We start from the raw sequence: 15508 nt of genomic DNA, 5'->3' as shown, positions 1-15508 counted from the left end.
TTGTTAGAGATCACGATCATTTTACGGGGAAGTTTAGAAATTTTGCACATCAAGCATGCAATTTAAATTTCAAAAAACTGTTTGTTGTACCTACAGTTTTCCATAACTTAAGTAACTACGATAGCCATTTCATCATTTCGGAATTAAGTAAAAGAGGAAACATCATTTTACTCCCCATAAATAAAGAAAAATACATTTCATTTACACTTAACGATTCAGATACAAATATAAAATTTCGATTCATAGATTCACTGAGGTTTTTGGGTGCTTCCTTGGAAGAATTGGCTGCTACATTGAATGATAATGATTTAAAAATTTCCAAAAGAGAATTTAGTAATTTAAGTATCGAACAATTTTAATTAATAGCCAAAAAAGGGGTTTTCTGTTACGATTTTATAGATAGTTGGGAAAAATTAAATACTTGTGAACTACCACCAATAGAGGCATTTTATAATAAATTGGAGGATAAAAACATCAGTATTGAGAAATATTCTCATGCTCATGCAGTGTGGAAATCATTTGATATTGAAAATTTGGGTCAGTATTCTGATCTGTACTTAAAGACCGATGTTTTACTTTTATCAGATGTTTTCGAACAATTTCGAAGAAAATGTTCAATTACTTATGGTTTAGACCCTGCATGGTACTATACAATGCCTGGATATACTTGGGACTGTATGTTGAAATATGTAGGATGTAAATTAGAGTTATTGCATGACGTAGACATGATCATGTTTATCGAGAAAGCAATTCGAGGAGGAATTTCGGTTTGTAGCAGTAGATTATCGAATGCTAACAATAAGTACATGCCTGAATATGATTCTACAAAACCCTCAAAGTACTTACTCTACCTGGACGTCAATAATTTATACGGGTGGGCTATGTGTGAACCATTACCATACGGAGGATTTGAATGGTTAGATAATAAAAATTTTGATGTTATGTCTGTGGCAGATAATTCTTCCGTAGGATATATATTACAAGTAGACTTGGAGTATCCACATGAATTACATGATCTTCACAGAGATTTTCCATTTGCTCCCGAACACCGCAAGCCTGTAGGCTCAAATTATTCCAAATTAATGACAACGCTTTATTGTAAAAAAGAATACACAGTTCACTATCGTAATTTAAAACAAATGTTAGCCAACGGTTTGAAAATTAAAAAGATACATAAAATTCTGAAATTCAATCAATCTGCATGGCTGCGGCCCTATATCGAACTAAATACTCGTTTGAGGGCTGCAGCTACCAATGACTTTGAGAAAAATTTATATAAATTGGCAAATAATGCTGTGTTTGGAAAGACGATGGAAAATATACGGAAGCACCGAATTGTAAAACTTGTTAAAACCTGGAATGGTCGATACGGCGCCAAAAATTTGATATCTAGTGTTAGGTTTCATAGTCGAACAGTTTTTAATGAAAACCATTATGATTACATGATTCCGAAATTGGGTATTGATAGATGTAAATTAATGTACATGGACACAGACAGTTTTGTGTATGAACTCATCTGTGATAATGCATATGAGGAGGTGCTAAAAGCTGATTTAACAAAATTCGATACTTCAGATTACCCCATCAATAATAACTATAATATTCCACAGGTAAATAAAAAAGTTCTGGGAGTTATGAAAGATGAAAACAAAGGCCAAATTATGACTCATTTTGCAGGCTTGAGGTCTAAAATGTATTCTTTTAAAGTTCAATCAGGTGCAATAGTAAAAAAGGCAAAAGGAGTTCGATATAATGTAGTAAAAAACAAAATAAATTTTGAAGATTATGTAAACTGTTTAAATGATTTCAAAGAAAAAAATATTACTCAACGCTGTATTAGGTCATATGCTCATAACGTATATAGCATAGAACAGACAAAAATTGCGCTAAGTCCTCATGACGATAAAAGATATTTGATTACCAATAGTTATGATACGCTGCCGTGGGGTCATTATAGTATTCCAGACTTCCTCTCTTGTAGATAATGAACTCCTCAACATTAATGGAATTATGCATCATAAAAATTTGTGAAACGATAAAGTCAGCAGCCGATTTCGCAGAGCAATCTCCTCTTCCTCGGAAATTGACCGAAAAAATTGTGAAAAAATTTCCTGTTTACAAATGGAATGCGATGATAAAAGAGGCTGAGAGTAATCCAAATTCTTCATCCATTGGAATAGAATATATTGACTATAATAAAGAAATACCGTTATATCTAAGAAACACTATATTAAGTAAAACAAATTGAGGAGATATGTTTGAAGAATCTACTTACTGCGTATGGTCTAGTGGATATTGGCTTCCACAATATCGTATAAATGTTTGTAAATCATGTTATTTTGTATTTAGAACGGTCCATAAATATTTAAAAAAGAACATTTTTGTTAATTATGATCACTGTCATGAAGTATTTGATGGTGACGAAATTGTTGAATGTGTATATCAAGAAATGTCCTATTGGTGTCAGAGTTGTTTTAACAAAGTCTTATTCGTGATAAAATCACATGAGTCCTGTATTAATAATTTACATGAGATGCCTAGAAATAATCGTTTTGATGATTCTGATATAGACAGTGACATTGATACTTTTGAGGCCGCTATGCAGTAAAAACAATATTCATGGAATGTATCTCTCTCTCTCTCTCTCTCTCATAAATGTAGAATATTGTCGTTTTCTTATAATAAAATTATAATAAAATTATTTTTAAAATTCTTGTGTTTTTTTTTGTTAGTTTCCAATATATCTTTATGTAATAGCAGTAAAACAATATTCATGAAATGTATCTCTCTTGTCGTTGCGTCAAACGTCACATCGTTACGTCAAACGTCACGTCGTTACGTCAAACGTCACGTTTTAAGTCAAACGTCAAGTGCTGCGTCAAACGATCATCAAACGTGTCTACGTATGAGAATGTTCTCTTTCGTAATATGGCTTCAGAAGAGTACAGACGTCGAATTGAAGAGTTTATTAATAGCATTGGTGAATTAAAGAAAGATATTGCTTTCTATGGAGATAAAAGTGAGGTTATGAAACAAATGCAGAATCTTAGTTTATCTGATAAGAAAGTGACGTGGAGCAGTCTTCACTGGGGGGTGCCTGAAGAGGTCCATCAGTTGGCCCGTAGACTGCCGCAAACTACTTATCCGTTAAGACGTATTCAACCTACACCATGTTCAACAGAACAGAAGGGGATATAAAAAATGAAATTAATTCTGTTTTTGCTATGTCATGTGTAATATTAGTGGCTGTATTTGTTTTAATTTTAAAAATTATTTTGAAAATTGTAAAACGAAAATTCCAATCTTCATGTAATATAAAAGTTGATGAATATACAGAGTGTTTCAATAAAACCCATATTTAAAAAAAAAAAAACTTTATTTATAATGGTAATACAGTATTTAAAAACCAGTGACGGAGACGTTGTACATTTCTTTCAGTACATGAAAATAGTCCAGATGCGTGACAGGGGTTTGGATCTTGAGCAAAGTTTCCAGTTTCACAGGGTGTACCATCAAATTTGCAAACGTCAATAATATGTGGAAAAATACCGAAAATGTGACATTTCTTTTGCAGAAACTCGACTTTTTGTTGTCCTCGAACGTAAATGTAGTCTGCGGCATACAATAACTTGCTTTCTAATATTTCATTTACTTTAGAATATTCTACATCTCCTGAAGAGTATCGAATGCCGTGCACATTTCTTTCCAAGTATGATGTGGTCTTTTTGTCCTCGTTACTTAATGTAGAAAACGGTTGCGGTGGTAAAAATATGTAATGTGAACTTTTGAAGCCAATTTCTATGGTGAGCTCTTTGGCAACGAAAAGACCGTCTACGACAAAACCTTGAATGTCTACAAAAGCTACTCTCATGTTGACGTCTGCTCGAACACTAACTCACACAACATCTAGTTCAAGCTTTTAACAATTTCGGTGAGGGGGAAGTATTCCATTACACAATCGTGAATTATGATGCAATAGACTTTGGTATTTTCGGGAAAACCTATGTTTGCTTCAATGTCAAGTTTCACATCGACTGTGGATGCCTTCATGCTTTCCTCCTGTTTTGAACAATCGATAACAAACAACGCTCGTTTCTTGAAAGAAGAATAATCCAGCAGGGGGCGCTTCTGTGTGGAGTTTGCGTAGTTGGGATAGAATTCAGTATAGTTAAAATAGGATTCATTGTAATCATTTTTAGCGAAATCCAATTGCATTCTTTCATTGGGCCAATAATCACCATTAAGTGACAGTCTTATACTTTGTACGTCGGCATTGTCAAATAAAGTCGGGTCAGCTGTACTCAAGTTACGTTTGCCGGTTTGAAAGAAAACAATAACAAAACGAGGTCTTTCAACTGAAGTGGATGTCTTGACAGCCCAAACTTCATGTCTTGCTCCTTTAGTAATTGAGGGTAATTCGTGTAACTCCCACTTCCTAAATGGAATAACTATAGGTTGATCTTTTTGAATGGATTTCATGAGATTTAATTTTATGTCGTCATTAGGAAAGATATGTTTAACTTTTAGCTCAACGCTTGTAATGTTTATTTTAGCTGTTGTAGTGGAGAGCGTTCCAGAGGCATTCTTTTCAGTAATATATAAGCAATCATTATCATTTCGTGCCCGAACTAGTCGTATTGTTTGACGCCCACATGTAATCATTGAATAATCGTTGAAAATGCTGAAAATATGTTTGAGAGGTATTTGAAGGTTGAAGGACTGGTCGCTAACATTCAGAATAGGATCTTTCGGGTAATTCCAGCCGGCTATAGCCATATGATTGGAATCTTCTTGGTTATAACAAGTCATAGCACGTACGGCACTCACTATTCCAGGATCCCGAACTGTTTCCATTTCCCTGGCACTTTCACTGTACGTACATGAATCGAATAGAAAGGCTCCAACATTATTTGCTAATTTTACGTCACCAGCTCCGTGTATTTCAAGCGAACCTTTAATGCACAACAAAGTTTCGCTCATTGCAAAGAACGAATCAACCTGATTAATGCTAAACTCCACAATGTCACTGCAATTGAATGACTTTATAAATGGAGCATAGGTTCTGTATTCAGCCTTTCGAATTGAATCGTCAAACATCGGCTTACGGTAGATATCAAACATTGGAGGCATGTTGTCGTTTTGGCGTTGACGTTTTCCATACATTGTTGTCATTTCTTTTCAATTTAAAACCCAACGATTGCAGAACCAATTTGTTTGCGAACGTGAGTTGCTTCAGCTTTGATGGTAGCTTATCTAATGAAGTTGAATGCTCTGTAGACTGTCTTTTATGATTTATTATTAGTCCCATTTGCTTCGCGCGCTCTAAGCTCCAATACCAACGTACTTAGTTCTCCACGAAAGTTTACAGGCTGACCGTCTTGGTCTAAAGCGATGACGGTGATATTAGTTATTTCACGTTGTGGTATAACAGGTAAATAGAGCAAATTATGAGGAATTTCGTCTATGGAATATCCTGGATCCACTTGTATGACGAATTCGTATATAGTATGAGCAGGTCTGTTTGCATCGAAGGCTCCAGTGGTAATGTTACAATCGAAGCGAATACTAGATACTTTAATGATTTTGACGGGGAGATCTGACGAGTGTATTTTGTTTGCGTCGAGTATTTTCGGTGAAAAACCCAAAATTCTCCCAAGACTATTATCTTCTTTGAATGAAATTTTGTATTTACTGGAAATTTCACATTTCAACGTATTGTGATTGGGTTTTAGTGAAAATATACCCTCTGGTCTAGTTGAATTGTCCACACCCAATTTATCTCGTATAAACGCTTCAAGATCGGCAATTTCGTAACATCCTGTGGGAAAATCAAAACTTTGAAGCTTGCCCTTGGTATCGTAGTAGTAAAACTTACAATTTTCAATGTTTGGTATACTGTGATAAGAATGAAAAGATCGCAAAGCTATTTCGTAATCATTATTCGGATCGAGCACAATAGGCGTAGTAGGTTGAAAGGTAAATTCATGATTGATGCTGTTTACTCTCAGCAACTGTGACATGGTGACTAATGGAATTCGGGTGATGTTTGAATTTAAATAATACTACTTGTTTATTCTATTTATTGTTACAAAGAAAACAAGTGGCTTGAGAACTCGGAGGACCATCACAATGTGTTGTCCAATCAAGCCGGTTGTAATGGATGAAACAAGGTAGTCGTATTTGTAGTTCAAAATTTCCTCGATATTCATTGGGAAGTTTATGCCACATATCCAACAATTCCCAAGGTCTTACACACTCTATTAGATGTTCAATGGGAAAGTGCTTTAGTTCTTCGGCAGTAAAACTATTCAATGTTTTTCCATGGTAGATATGTTGTAGTAATAGTTCTACGCTCGTCATTGTTGCTGTAGAAATTTCAAACACAAATGTCCGCAATTTATTTGATTGTAGTTTTGATATTGGGTATTGTTGTAGAAAATTCTCGCACTCTTTCCCCCCAGATATTCAACAACTTCTTTCGGCGGCTTCAAATTACCAAATGAATCAAAATACTCTACATCGTTGTTTATCTTTCTGTAAGCCACCCAATGACTCCCACTATTCTTAGAGACATCTAAATTAACCACTGCGCATTCTTGTCTTCGAGGACCGTCTTTGGGGAGGGTGTCTCTCATGAAAACTCCTCGAAAATGTGGTATTTTAAGTAATTTTGCATAATGCGCAATGTCAAAGTCAGATAGTGCGTGATTGGGTAGCTTTATTAGTTTTTTTTTGTTTTTTTAAATACAATCCAAATCCACCTTTTGAATACTTTTTCAAGTATAGGCCAGATCCTACACGTTCCATAGCCTTATTATGACGTACATCTTCCTCCAATTTCTTTTGCGCATGCTTAGCATCAATGACGGTTTCTGCAATCCCAGCAGCACCACCTGACAAAGCTCCAAGTGCCGAAAGACCGGCAAACAAAGGAATAAGTGGTAGGAAACCTCCGGATTTCGCTACAGGTATTACTCGAGGAACCTCGACTTCTTTTTTGTCACCAAATTCTTTAATAAGTGCTTTGGCTGCTCGTAAGGCAAACGTTGCGGTGTCTTTCAAAGATGTTCCTCTCTTCAATGACTTTCCCACTTTCAGAATAACATCTCGATGCAAGGAACGACGTTTGCGACGACGACGACAACCCATTCCCGGCTTTCTTTTCACCTTCATTCCGCCTGTTACAAGTAATGCAGCAGCTTTCTCTCCCATTGAAGTGTCTTTTGATTTGACGCGTGCCCAAGCTTTATCTTCAAGTATCTGATCGGCTTTGTGTCGTTCTTCGAGAGACTTATTCTTCCAGTAAGAAATATCGTGTTGTTTACAAGCAGCGTCCAAGGGGTTGATGCCCGGATCTCCACGATCAAGACGTTTTCCCAATTTTGTACCAGATAAAAAAAAAACAATTAATTTTTTCGGAAAAAATAGTCTTAGCGGTGGTTTACTTACGTCCACAGTACTGATAGCTAGGTAAGTGAAGTTCAATAGGTAGTTTATTGATGAGAGAATTCAAAATACCCTCTCCTTCAAACACCAACATTAAGACTGACACGCTTAATTGGTGACACCTATATTTAAAGAGTAGTACTACGAAAAACGACACACACAATGAAAATAATTCAACAAGAGCAGACTATACCCAATGAAAATCTGGATTTCACCTCAACACCAACTGTTGGTAAACATGGTAAATTGTTGCCAAATTCTTTCCGTGCCATTATATGTGGCCCCAGTGGGTGTGGTAAGACGAACGCCGTGCTGGCGCTCCTATTCAATCCAAATGGCGCGAAATTCAAAAATGTTTATGTCTATTCAAAATCGTTATTTCAACCAAAGTATCAATTGCTACAAGAAGTTATAGCGCAAGTCAAGGGTGTTGGGTATTTCCCATTTAAAGACAATGAGGAAATAATTAGTCCAGAGAAAGCTCAACCAAATTCCATCTTTTTATTCGATGACGTAGCCTGTGACGGTCAGCAGAAAATTCGTGAATACTACTCCATGTGTAGACATAAAGATATTGATGCTGCATATCTTTGTCAAACATACTCAAAAATACCGAAACAGCTTATTCGCGACAATTGTAATGTTATTGTGTTATTCAAGCAGGATGAGGTGAACTTGAAACATATATTCGACGAACACGTATCTCCAGACATGACGTTTGACACATTCAAAAATGTGTGTTCAAAATGTTGGTGTGATCGCTATGGTGCTTTGGTAATTATGAAGGATTTTACCCTTAATGGTGGTAGGTATCGCAAAGGATTCGATAAATATATAAAATTGTAAGCTGCATCTTTAGTCCATATCAAAATGTCTGACGATAAGGTTGCTAATGCATTGCGCAAGAAAAAAGTGTCCGAACTTGCCAGATCGATTCGCAAAAAATACTTGTCGTTGAAATTAGGTAAATCAGAGCAAGATGAGTCTATTAATAAACTATTCAAGCCGATATCTAAACCACTTGAAGAAATTGTGCAATCCTCAAAGACATTACAAAAAACGATTACAAATTTAAATCCAAAAGAGGAAATAAAGAAGAAGGAAGAACCACCTGATGATGTGTTTACACCTTTTCTCGAAACGGAACCGGTGGCCGAAACCGATGAATTCGGAAATATTACACGTTCTGCATCTCCAGAAGAGATGCGCCCCGAAATTTCCCAGGAAGCTATCGCAGACTATTTGGACCAATATCCCGCCATCAGTCATCAGTTCATTGAAGATTACTTCCAAAAAGATGATAAAATTGATAAAAATTATGGTCCGATATACAACGTTGAAATCGGTTGGTCATTAGGCAAACGTCGAATTGCATTTGATGGAAAAACCGGTAATATAAACATACTACCTGAGAAAAACAAAGGAGGAAGATATGTAATTGGAACACCAGGCTTGTATGAGCTTCTATTTTACCGAGACCCCAGTTACAATGATCAAGATTTACAGAACTATAAAAATCTTTTGACAACAACTGAAGTTCATTTAGACACGTTAGATCGTCTTAAGGGGTCGAGTACTGAAAAATATCACTACATCATAAAACCTTTATTCAAAACAAAATCTCTAACGACGACGAATAGATCGTCGCAGGTATTGACTCGTCTAAAATCGATTCCTTCAGCAAAAGGAAAAGGCATCGATCGTTTAAGATATAATGATAAACCTATGGAGTATATTTATTGGGATGATGCGAATGAATTGGTGGAACGTTTGAAGTTGTTGATTGCTTCAAAAGAGGCAGGTAATACGTCACACGACAACGAAATAGTAGCAATTATCAATGAACTCAAGGAGGCTGATATAATAGAATAATACAAGTTGAAACTTGTTCATTTTAATTATGCCAGTCGATAAATTCGGACATAGACATCAAACGACGCCCTATGCGCGTTTACCAGTGAAAATTACGTTTCCTCATACACAGGACATATTGATATTGAAAATATGAAAATTTGTAATGTTAAGGAACCGACAACAAATAGTGATGCTGCAACAAAAAAATATGTTGATGTGCAGTTGAATGACCTACGTGCTATCAACTCGCCATTAATTCAAGCACATGGTGTGGTGCTGCAGCAACAAGACCGTGATATAAAGGATTTAGCTGTAGGATTGAACGAAATGAGAAATGAGCTTCATAAGACGAAAATCCCCATATTACAGGCGCACATTACTAACTTACAAAATAAAACTAACGAAATTGATACATTTATTTCGCGAAATCCCCCTGTAGCAGCTAGGGATATGGCTACGAAGAAATACGTTGACGCGTCAATTGTTGCAGCCAAAATATTTATTCGAAAAGAATTCACTGCTTCTATTAACATGTGTGTTGAGAGCATACGTGAGTTACAAAAAGAAATTACAGAAAATATCAGATCCGTCTCTGATATGAAAACTAACGTTTCGGGCATTGTAAACAATACTAAGGTTATGAATACGAATACCGTTAACCGCATTAACAGTCTGGAGCTGAAGCTAGCTGGTAGTACGTCATAATATGTATTCTAAAGAAAAAATTCATCCTGTAAACGAACTCCACAAACCGATACGGAAAAAATTTCCTCGGAGACGCACTATTATTAAGGGTCTTGACGATCTTTGGCAAATGGATCTTGCGGAGATGAGGAATTTTGCATCACAAAATAGGAATCATAAAATGATACTGGTCGTCATTGATTGTTTTTCAAAGTTTGTGTGGACACGCCCACTAAAAACGAAGACCGGAGAGGAGATTACTCGGGCATTCTCGGACATTCTCGCTCACACTAGACGAATACCAAAAAATCTGCAATCTGATCAGGGAAAGGAATTTTACAACAGCAAATTTCAAAATTTAATGAGAAAACACAACATAAATCATTATAGCGTATTTAGTACAATGAAAGCCTCTATGGCAGAGCGAGTTATAAGAACGCTAAAATCAAAACTCTACAAGTATTTCAGTTTAAATGGCACCTACAAATGGATTGATATTCTGCCTGAAATAACTCGAAACTATAACAATACAAAACATTCCACATCAAAATATAAACCTTCTCAAGTCAACAAATCCAACGAAAAATCTATTTTGAATAACACCTATAGTCATTTAAAGATAGCCGGTCCACGAAAATTTAAAGTTGGCGACATTGTGCGCATATCCAAGGCAAAGCATGTCTTTGAAAAAGGATATACACCCAATTGGACTACAGAACTATTCAAAATCACCAAAGTTAAAATTACCAATCCTGCTACGTATTTACTTGAAGACATGCAAGGTACACCAATCAGCGGCTGCTTCTATCATGAAGAACTACAGAAAACATCGAATCCAGACATTTACTTAGTTGAAAAGGTGCTCAGAAGAAAGGGTAACAAAATGTACGTCAAGTGGCTTGGTTTGGATAGCAAACACAACAGTTGGATAGAAAATATTGATATTGTATAGATTTTTCCCCCCGGTTCGCCGCGCTAAAAAAACCTTGAAAGAGCTCTCTATAAATTGGAGTGAGCTTTGGATATCAAACTCAGTTTTAGCAACATGAGTTCCCAAGATAGTGGTATTGTCGACATCGAATCTGATTCGAGTAACTACAGTTCAGAGTTAGATACAATATTGGAAAACTATGAGACTGCTGCCAAGTCTGAAAACATTTACCTGCTTTCAACACAGTATCCAATTTCGGGGTATGAAGTAAAATGTGGAATAAGTCCTGCAAGATCATTCACACCTGCTGTTATCTTATCTCAACATCTTAAGTTCAGCAAAATATCTTTCAGTACTTATGAATGGAATACCTTTATCTCAATTATGTCACAACAGATCTTTCTTCATACCGGAGACGAGTTCAAACCTGATTCATTACCATGTAGAGATTACTGTACCATCACCCCATTGAATTACGATGACAGTAAGGTAATTTTAGTCAAGAAACATGGTGTTGAGTATTACATGGATGAAGAAGAAGTATCGCAAATTTTAGAATTAAATAATTTAATTATACAACGTATATCTATGTTAGAAAATTTGAATTTTTGTGAATATTATTATAATGTTTTGGATTTCTGTAAAAATACCTTCTCCGAAAGTCCTTTACAAATTTTATACGCATTTTGTTCTATTACACCAAACGATATGTTACACAATGCTCTTAGAGAATTTGTATACTTTTATAAAGTTAAAGTTATCAATGATTTAAATAAATAATTATTATTGTTATTGTTGTTTTTTTTATGTTACTTTTAAGTCACCCGGTATACGTTACTTTTAACTGTATTTCAGTAATAAGACGCTATCAGTTAACCGCAGATTTTTATATTACAAGATTAGCGCTCCCGCTGTTATCATCGCAACGAATCTGTCTCGATTACGTGCGTGATACCTTACATTGACAAAAAATCTCTTTTTATTTATACGTTATACTTTTATGTTACAAGATTAGCGAATAATAATGGTATATATAATTTTTTAAAACCCAAAGACTTTTAACCGACCTGGTATATCAGCGCTCCCGCTGTTATCATCGCAACGAATATATAACTTTACGCATGCGCAAAAACGAAGTCTCTCTCTCTCTCTCTCTTACACATTGTCTCGCTGCTCTCTCTCTAACACACGGTTTTCCCTATTTCTATAGTCAGACATACGTTGTTCATCTACTGACTTCTTTCTTTAGGAACTCCGATTTATCCAGCTGAACTTTAAAGTTTGCTTCTCTGAGTCTTTGGAAAACCGTTTTTAAGTGTTCTAAATGTTCTTGTAAGGAGGTTGAATACACAATAATGTCGTCTAGGTATACAAGGCACATCTCGTTTTGTATACCTCTTAATATATTATCGGCAACACGTTGGAACGTTGCTGGCGCATTTTTCAATCCGAAAGGCATGCGCAGAAACTCCCAATGGCCTTTTTCGGTGTTGAATACTGTTTTTTCAATGTCCTTTTCTTCCATCTCTATTTGATGGAACCCACTAGCTAGGTCAATTGTAGGAAAGTATTGACAATTTCCCAATTTACTAAGTAGTTCTGTAATATTTGGTAGTGGGTATCGATCCTCTATAGTCTTCTCGTTTAATTTTCTATAGTCGATGACTACCCTCCATTTTTGTTGATTACTGGCATCTAATTTTTTGCTTACGACCCATATAGGGGAAGACCAGGGTGAATTTGAAGGCCTTATAATATTAGAATTTAGCATCTTTTGAAATTAATTAGCAACTTCTTGCTTATGTATGAAAGGGTACTGATAAGTTTTTGAATATATAGGTATTTCGTCTGTTGTTCGTATGTTATGATTAATTTTATTTGTAAACGATAGTGGTTCGCCCTCTTTGTAAAATATATCGCTATATTCTTGACAAAGTTTTAGTATTTTTTTTTTCTCTTCTTTGTTCATGTGATCCGTTCTAATTTTGTTAAGGTCTAATAGTGTATTGTGTGAGTCAATATTATTTAGGTCAACGTTTTGTAATTCGTTTTCGTCAAAGCTTTCTACTTGAAATGGTTCTGAAAAATCTAATGATACGGTACTGTCAGATTTATTTAATATTGTTGTTAGAGCATATCCATTTCTTGCAGTAGTAAGACATTGTGGAATTTCACAGTTATAAACATTTGGATAAGGTACAATAATATCTCCATGAGTGACACTTGTTTTTATTTTAACAACTTGTTGTGTTCTAGGGGATACAGTTACAAGATTAAGGTCAACGTTAACTTCGTGATAATGTAGTTTTATTTTACTAGAAGGAATGATAAGAAATCCTTCTTGGAAATTTAGTTTTGCTTGTAATATCTTTAAATTGTCTAATCCTATAAGTCCATCAAAAACATTATGAAATTTGAAAAGATAAAATTTTAATTTTGTTGGACTCGGGAGTTTAAATATGTTTGAGGCCGGAATGTCGGCTCGATATTTATGGGCAGACTTTTGGAATACTGTTGTTACTACGAAAGGGTCATTTTTAATTTCGCTAGAATAGTATTTAAAAGTCGGGATTTATAAATGATCGACTTGATCCGGTATCTACGAGAAATTTTAGATTATATTCAGGTAAAATGATATAAGGTAATTCACTTGATTTGACGTTATTAAAAGGTATTATGATAGGATTGTTATTTATAGGCGAATTAACCGAGGCACTTAACGAAAATTTTCGTTTCTATCTACTCTATCGTCGTCATTATTAGAATTAGAATTATTTAGGTTAAGTTGATCAGTAGTATGATCAGAATCATCATAATTATTATTCAAATATTCCCTATTTTCGGGATCATAGTTTTCTTGAATATCGACGTTATATAATTCTTCAGAAGTATAGTTCGGCTTTTTAGATTGTCTAAAATTGTTTGTAGATGGCGGCGGCCTTTTATATATTGGTTGATTTTGAGTATTTGAAGCGGTAGCTCGTGTGCTAATGGACATGGGTATTGGCTTATGAAAGTTTGCGTTCGGATTTGGCCTGAAGACGTTTACATTTTGATTGGGCCTGTTGAAAACTTGCGACGCTCTAGGAAAATTTTGATATGTAGTTCTTGGATTTATTGGGATTGGTTGTGAAGGAAAGTTGTGCTGTCTTGCGCACAAATTATTCGGAGTTTGAGAATTGAATGTTTGTGAACTGGAACTGAGCGAATGAAAATTTCGATTCTGATTTTAGATAGGTGATTGATAATTAGGTTTGAAATCATATACTGGTCTCGAGTTATTTTTAAAAGGTTGTGTTCTATGATTATTTCTCGATGGATTTTGTAAATAGTGCACGTTTTCCTCTTGTAAAACGAATTGCATTGCTTCGCTTAACGAGGTTGGTTTCATACAACGTATTGTAGTCCCGATAGGTTCTTTTAGTCCAGAAAGAAAAGTTTTCAAGGTTAAATTTTGGTATATTTGTCGTTTTAAATGTTTACCTTCTTCTGTAGATTCGTGTAAGTTTACATAACTGCAAAGTAAGTTCAAAATGTGTAAACACTTATCGTAAAATGATTGTGGGCTTTCATTAGAACTTTGTCTTAGCATTACAAGATCTCTATTGAAACATACTTCATCTCGCTGATCCGAGAAATTTCTCATCAAGACATCTTTCAATTCGTTCCAAGTATTACATGTTTGGATATTAATTACTGTCTTAGCTTTACCCTTTATTTTTGCTATTATCGAATTCAACAAATAAACATTTTGGTAATTATTAGGATTAGTTCTATCAATGAAATTGCTTATGAGTGATTCGCTAACAGAAATAAATCTATTCAAGTCATTTGGATTTCCGTCAAAATCAGGAATACAATTTGAATATTCCCATTTCAAAGGTTGTACCGCCATATCTATTTGATTATTTACTGTACTACTTGAATTTGTCGGGTTAGAGTCAGTAGTGGTTTCTAATAATAAATTATTCAATGCTCGAGTTAGTTCGTTAATAGTTACTTCAGAATTCATAAATTGTACTTACAGAACATAAAGGATGATTTTAAACATGCCTTATTAGCTATGAGAACTCACGACTGGATTCTCGCAGATTTTGGGCAATGTGGGTCCCAGATCTCGTTGAATAGTTGGTAGCGGCTTGAACAGATCCTCAGTGGATGGAAGAGACCAACGATATGTTAACTTACTGCACAAATATCCTCTACAATAATTCAGCGAATGTAGCTAAGTGTTCGATTTATTTCGGTAAATCGTTAAAACGAAATCGCACATACGATATGTTCGACCCAAAAAATCCTACTGACTGCGCCAAATAAATCACCGAAGGTGGAAAATCAATTTTCAAAAACTTTATTTACACTTAAAAATTCCCGACAATAAAGTTTATGTTTTCTTATATGACAACTGACTGACTGACTAATTAACATGTCTCTTTTATTTATACATAATGTGTATGTTATGATAAGCGAAATTTTATAGTGTCGTCAGCTTCTTCTATATGGGGTTCTTGGAAATGAGTGCCATAACTTGCGTGCTTCTGCTGCTACCAAATCGATCGTACTTAAAAAGTCGAGCTTTTACTGTTTCACCCT

General features: G+C 35.1%; 2 protein-coding genes across 2 annotated transcripts; both read right to left on the bottom strand.

Moving 5' to 3' along the window:
• Positions 1–3906: 3906 nt before the first annotated feature.
• Positions 3907–5163, bottom strand: LOC130899879 (uncharacterized). The gene has a single exon (XM_057810049.1). It carries the CDS (start codon positions 5161–5163, stop codon positions 3907–3909), a length of 1257 nt encoding a protein of 418 aa, XP_057666032.1.
• Positions 5164–12695: 7532 nt separating this feature from the next.
• LOC130899878 (GATA zinc finger domain-containing protein 4-like) lies at positions 12696–14927 on the bottom strand. The gene is made up of 3 exons (XM_057810047.1): positions 14184–14927; positions 13637–14138; positions 12696–13300 (listed from the first exon to the last, which is right to left on the bottom strand). The coding sequence occupies exons 1-3, from the start codon at positions 14925–14927 to the stop codon at positions 12696–12698; spliced, it is 1851 nt and encodes a 616-aa protein (XP_057666030.1).
• Between the last annotated feature and the right edge of the window lie 581 nt (positions 14928–15508).

The sequence above is a fragment of the Diorhabda carinulata genome, chromosome 12, assembly GCF_026250575.1.
Source record: "Diorhabda carinulata isolate Delta chromosome 12, icDioCari1.1, whole genome shotgun sequence".
Taxonomy (NCBI): domain Eukaryota; kingdom Metazoa; phylum Arthropoda; class Insecta; order Coleoptera; family Chrysomelidae; genus Diorhabda; species Diorhabda carinulata.
The sequence above is the reverse complement of the archived record's forward strand: the minus strand, read 5'-3'. Positions and strand labels throughout refer to the sequence as shown.

Excerpts from the sequence above, each read along its gene's own strand:
- LOC130899879 (XM_057810049.1), bottom strand. The coding sequence starts at position 5,163 with ATGTATGGAAAACGTCAACGCCAAAACGACAACATGCCTCCAATGTTT.
- LOC130899878 (XM_057810047.1), bottom strand. The coding sequence starts at position 14,927 with ATGAATTCTGAAGTAACTATTAACGAACTAACTCGAGCATTGAATAAT. Across the intron at positions 14,139-14,183 it reads TTAAAAATAACTCGAGACCA|AATCGAAATTTTCATTCGCT; the intron begins GTATATGATTTC and ends ATCTAAAATCAG. Across the intron at positions 13,301-13,636 it reads AGATAGAAACGAAAATTTTC|GATTAGACAATTTAAAGATA; the intron begins GTTAAGTGCCTC and ends ATGGACTTATAG.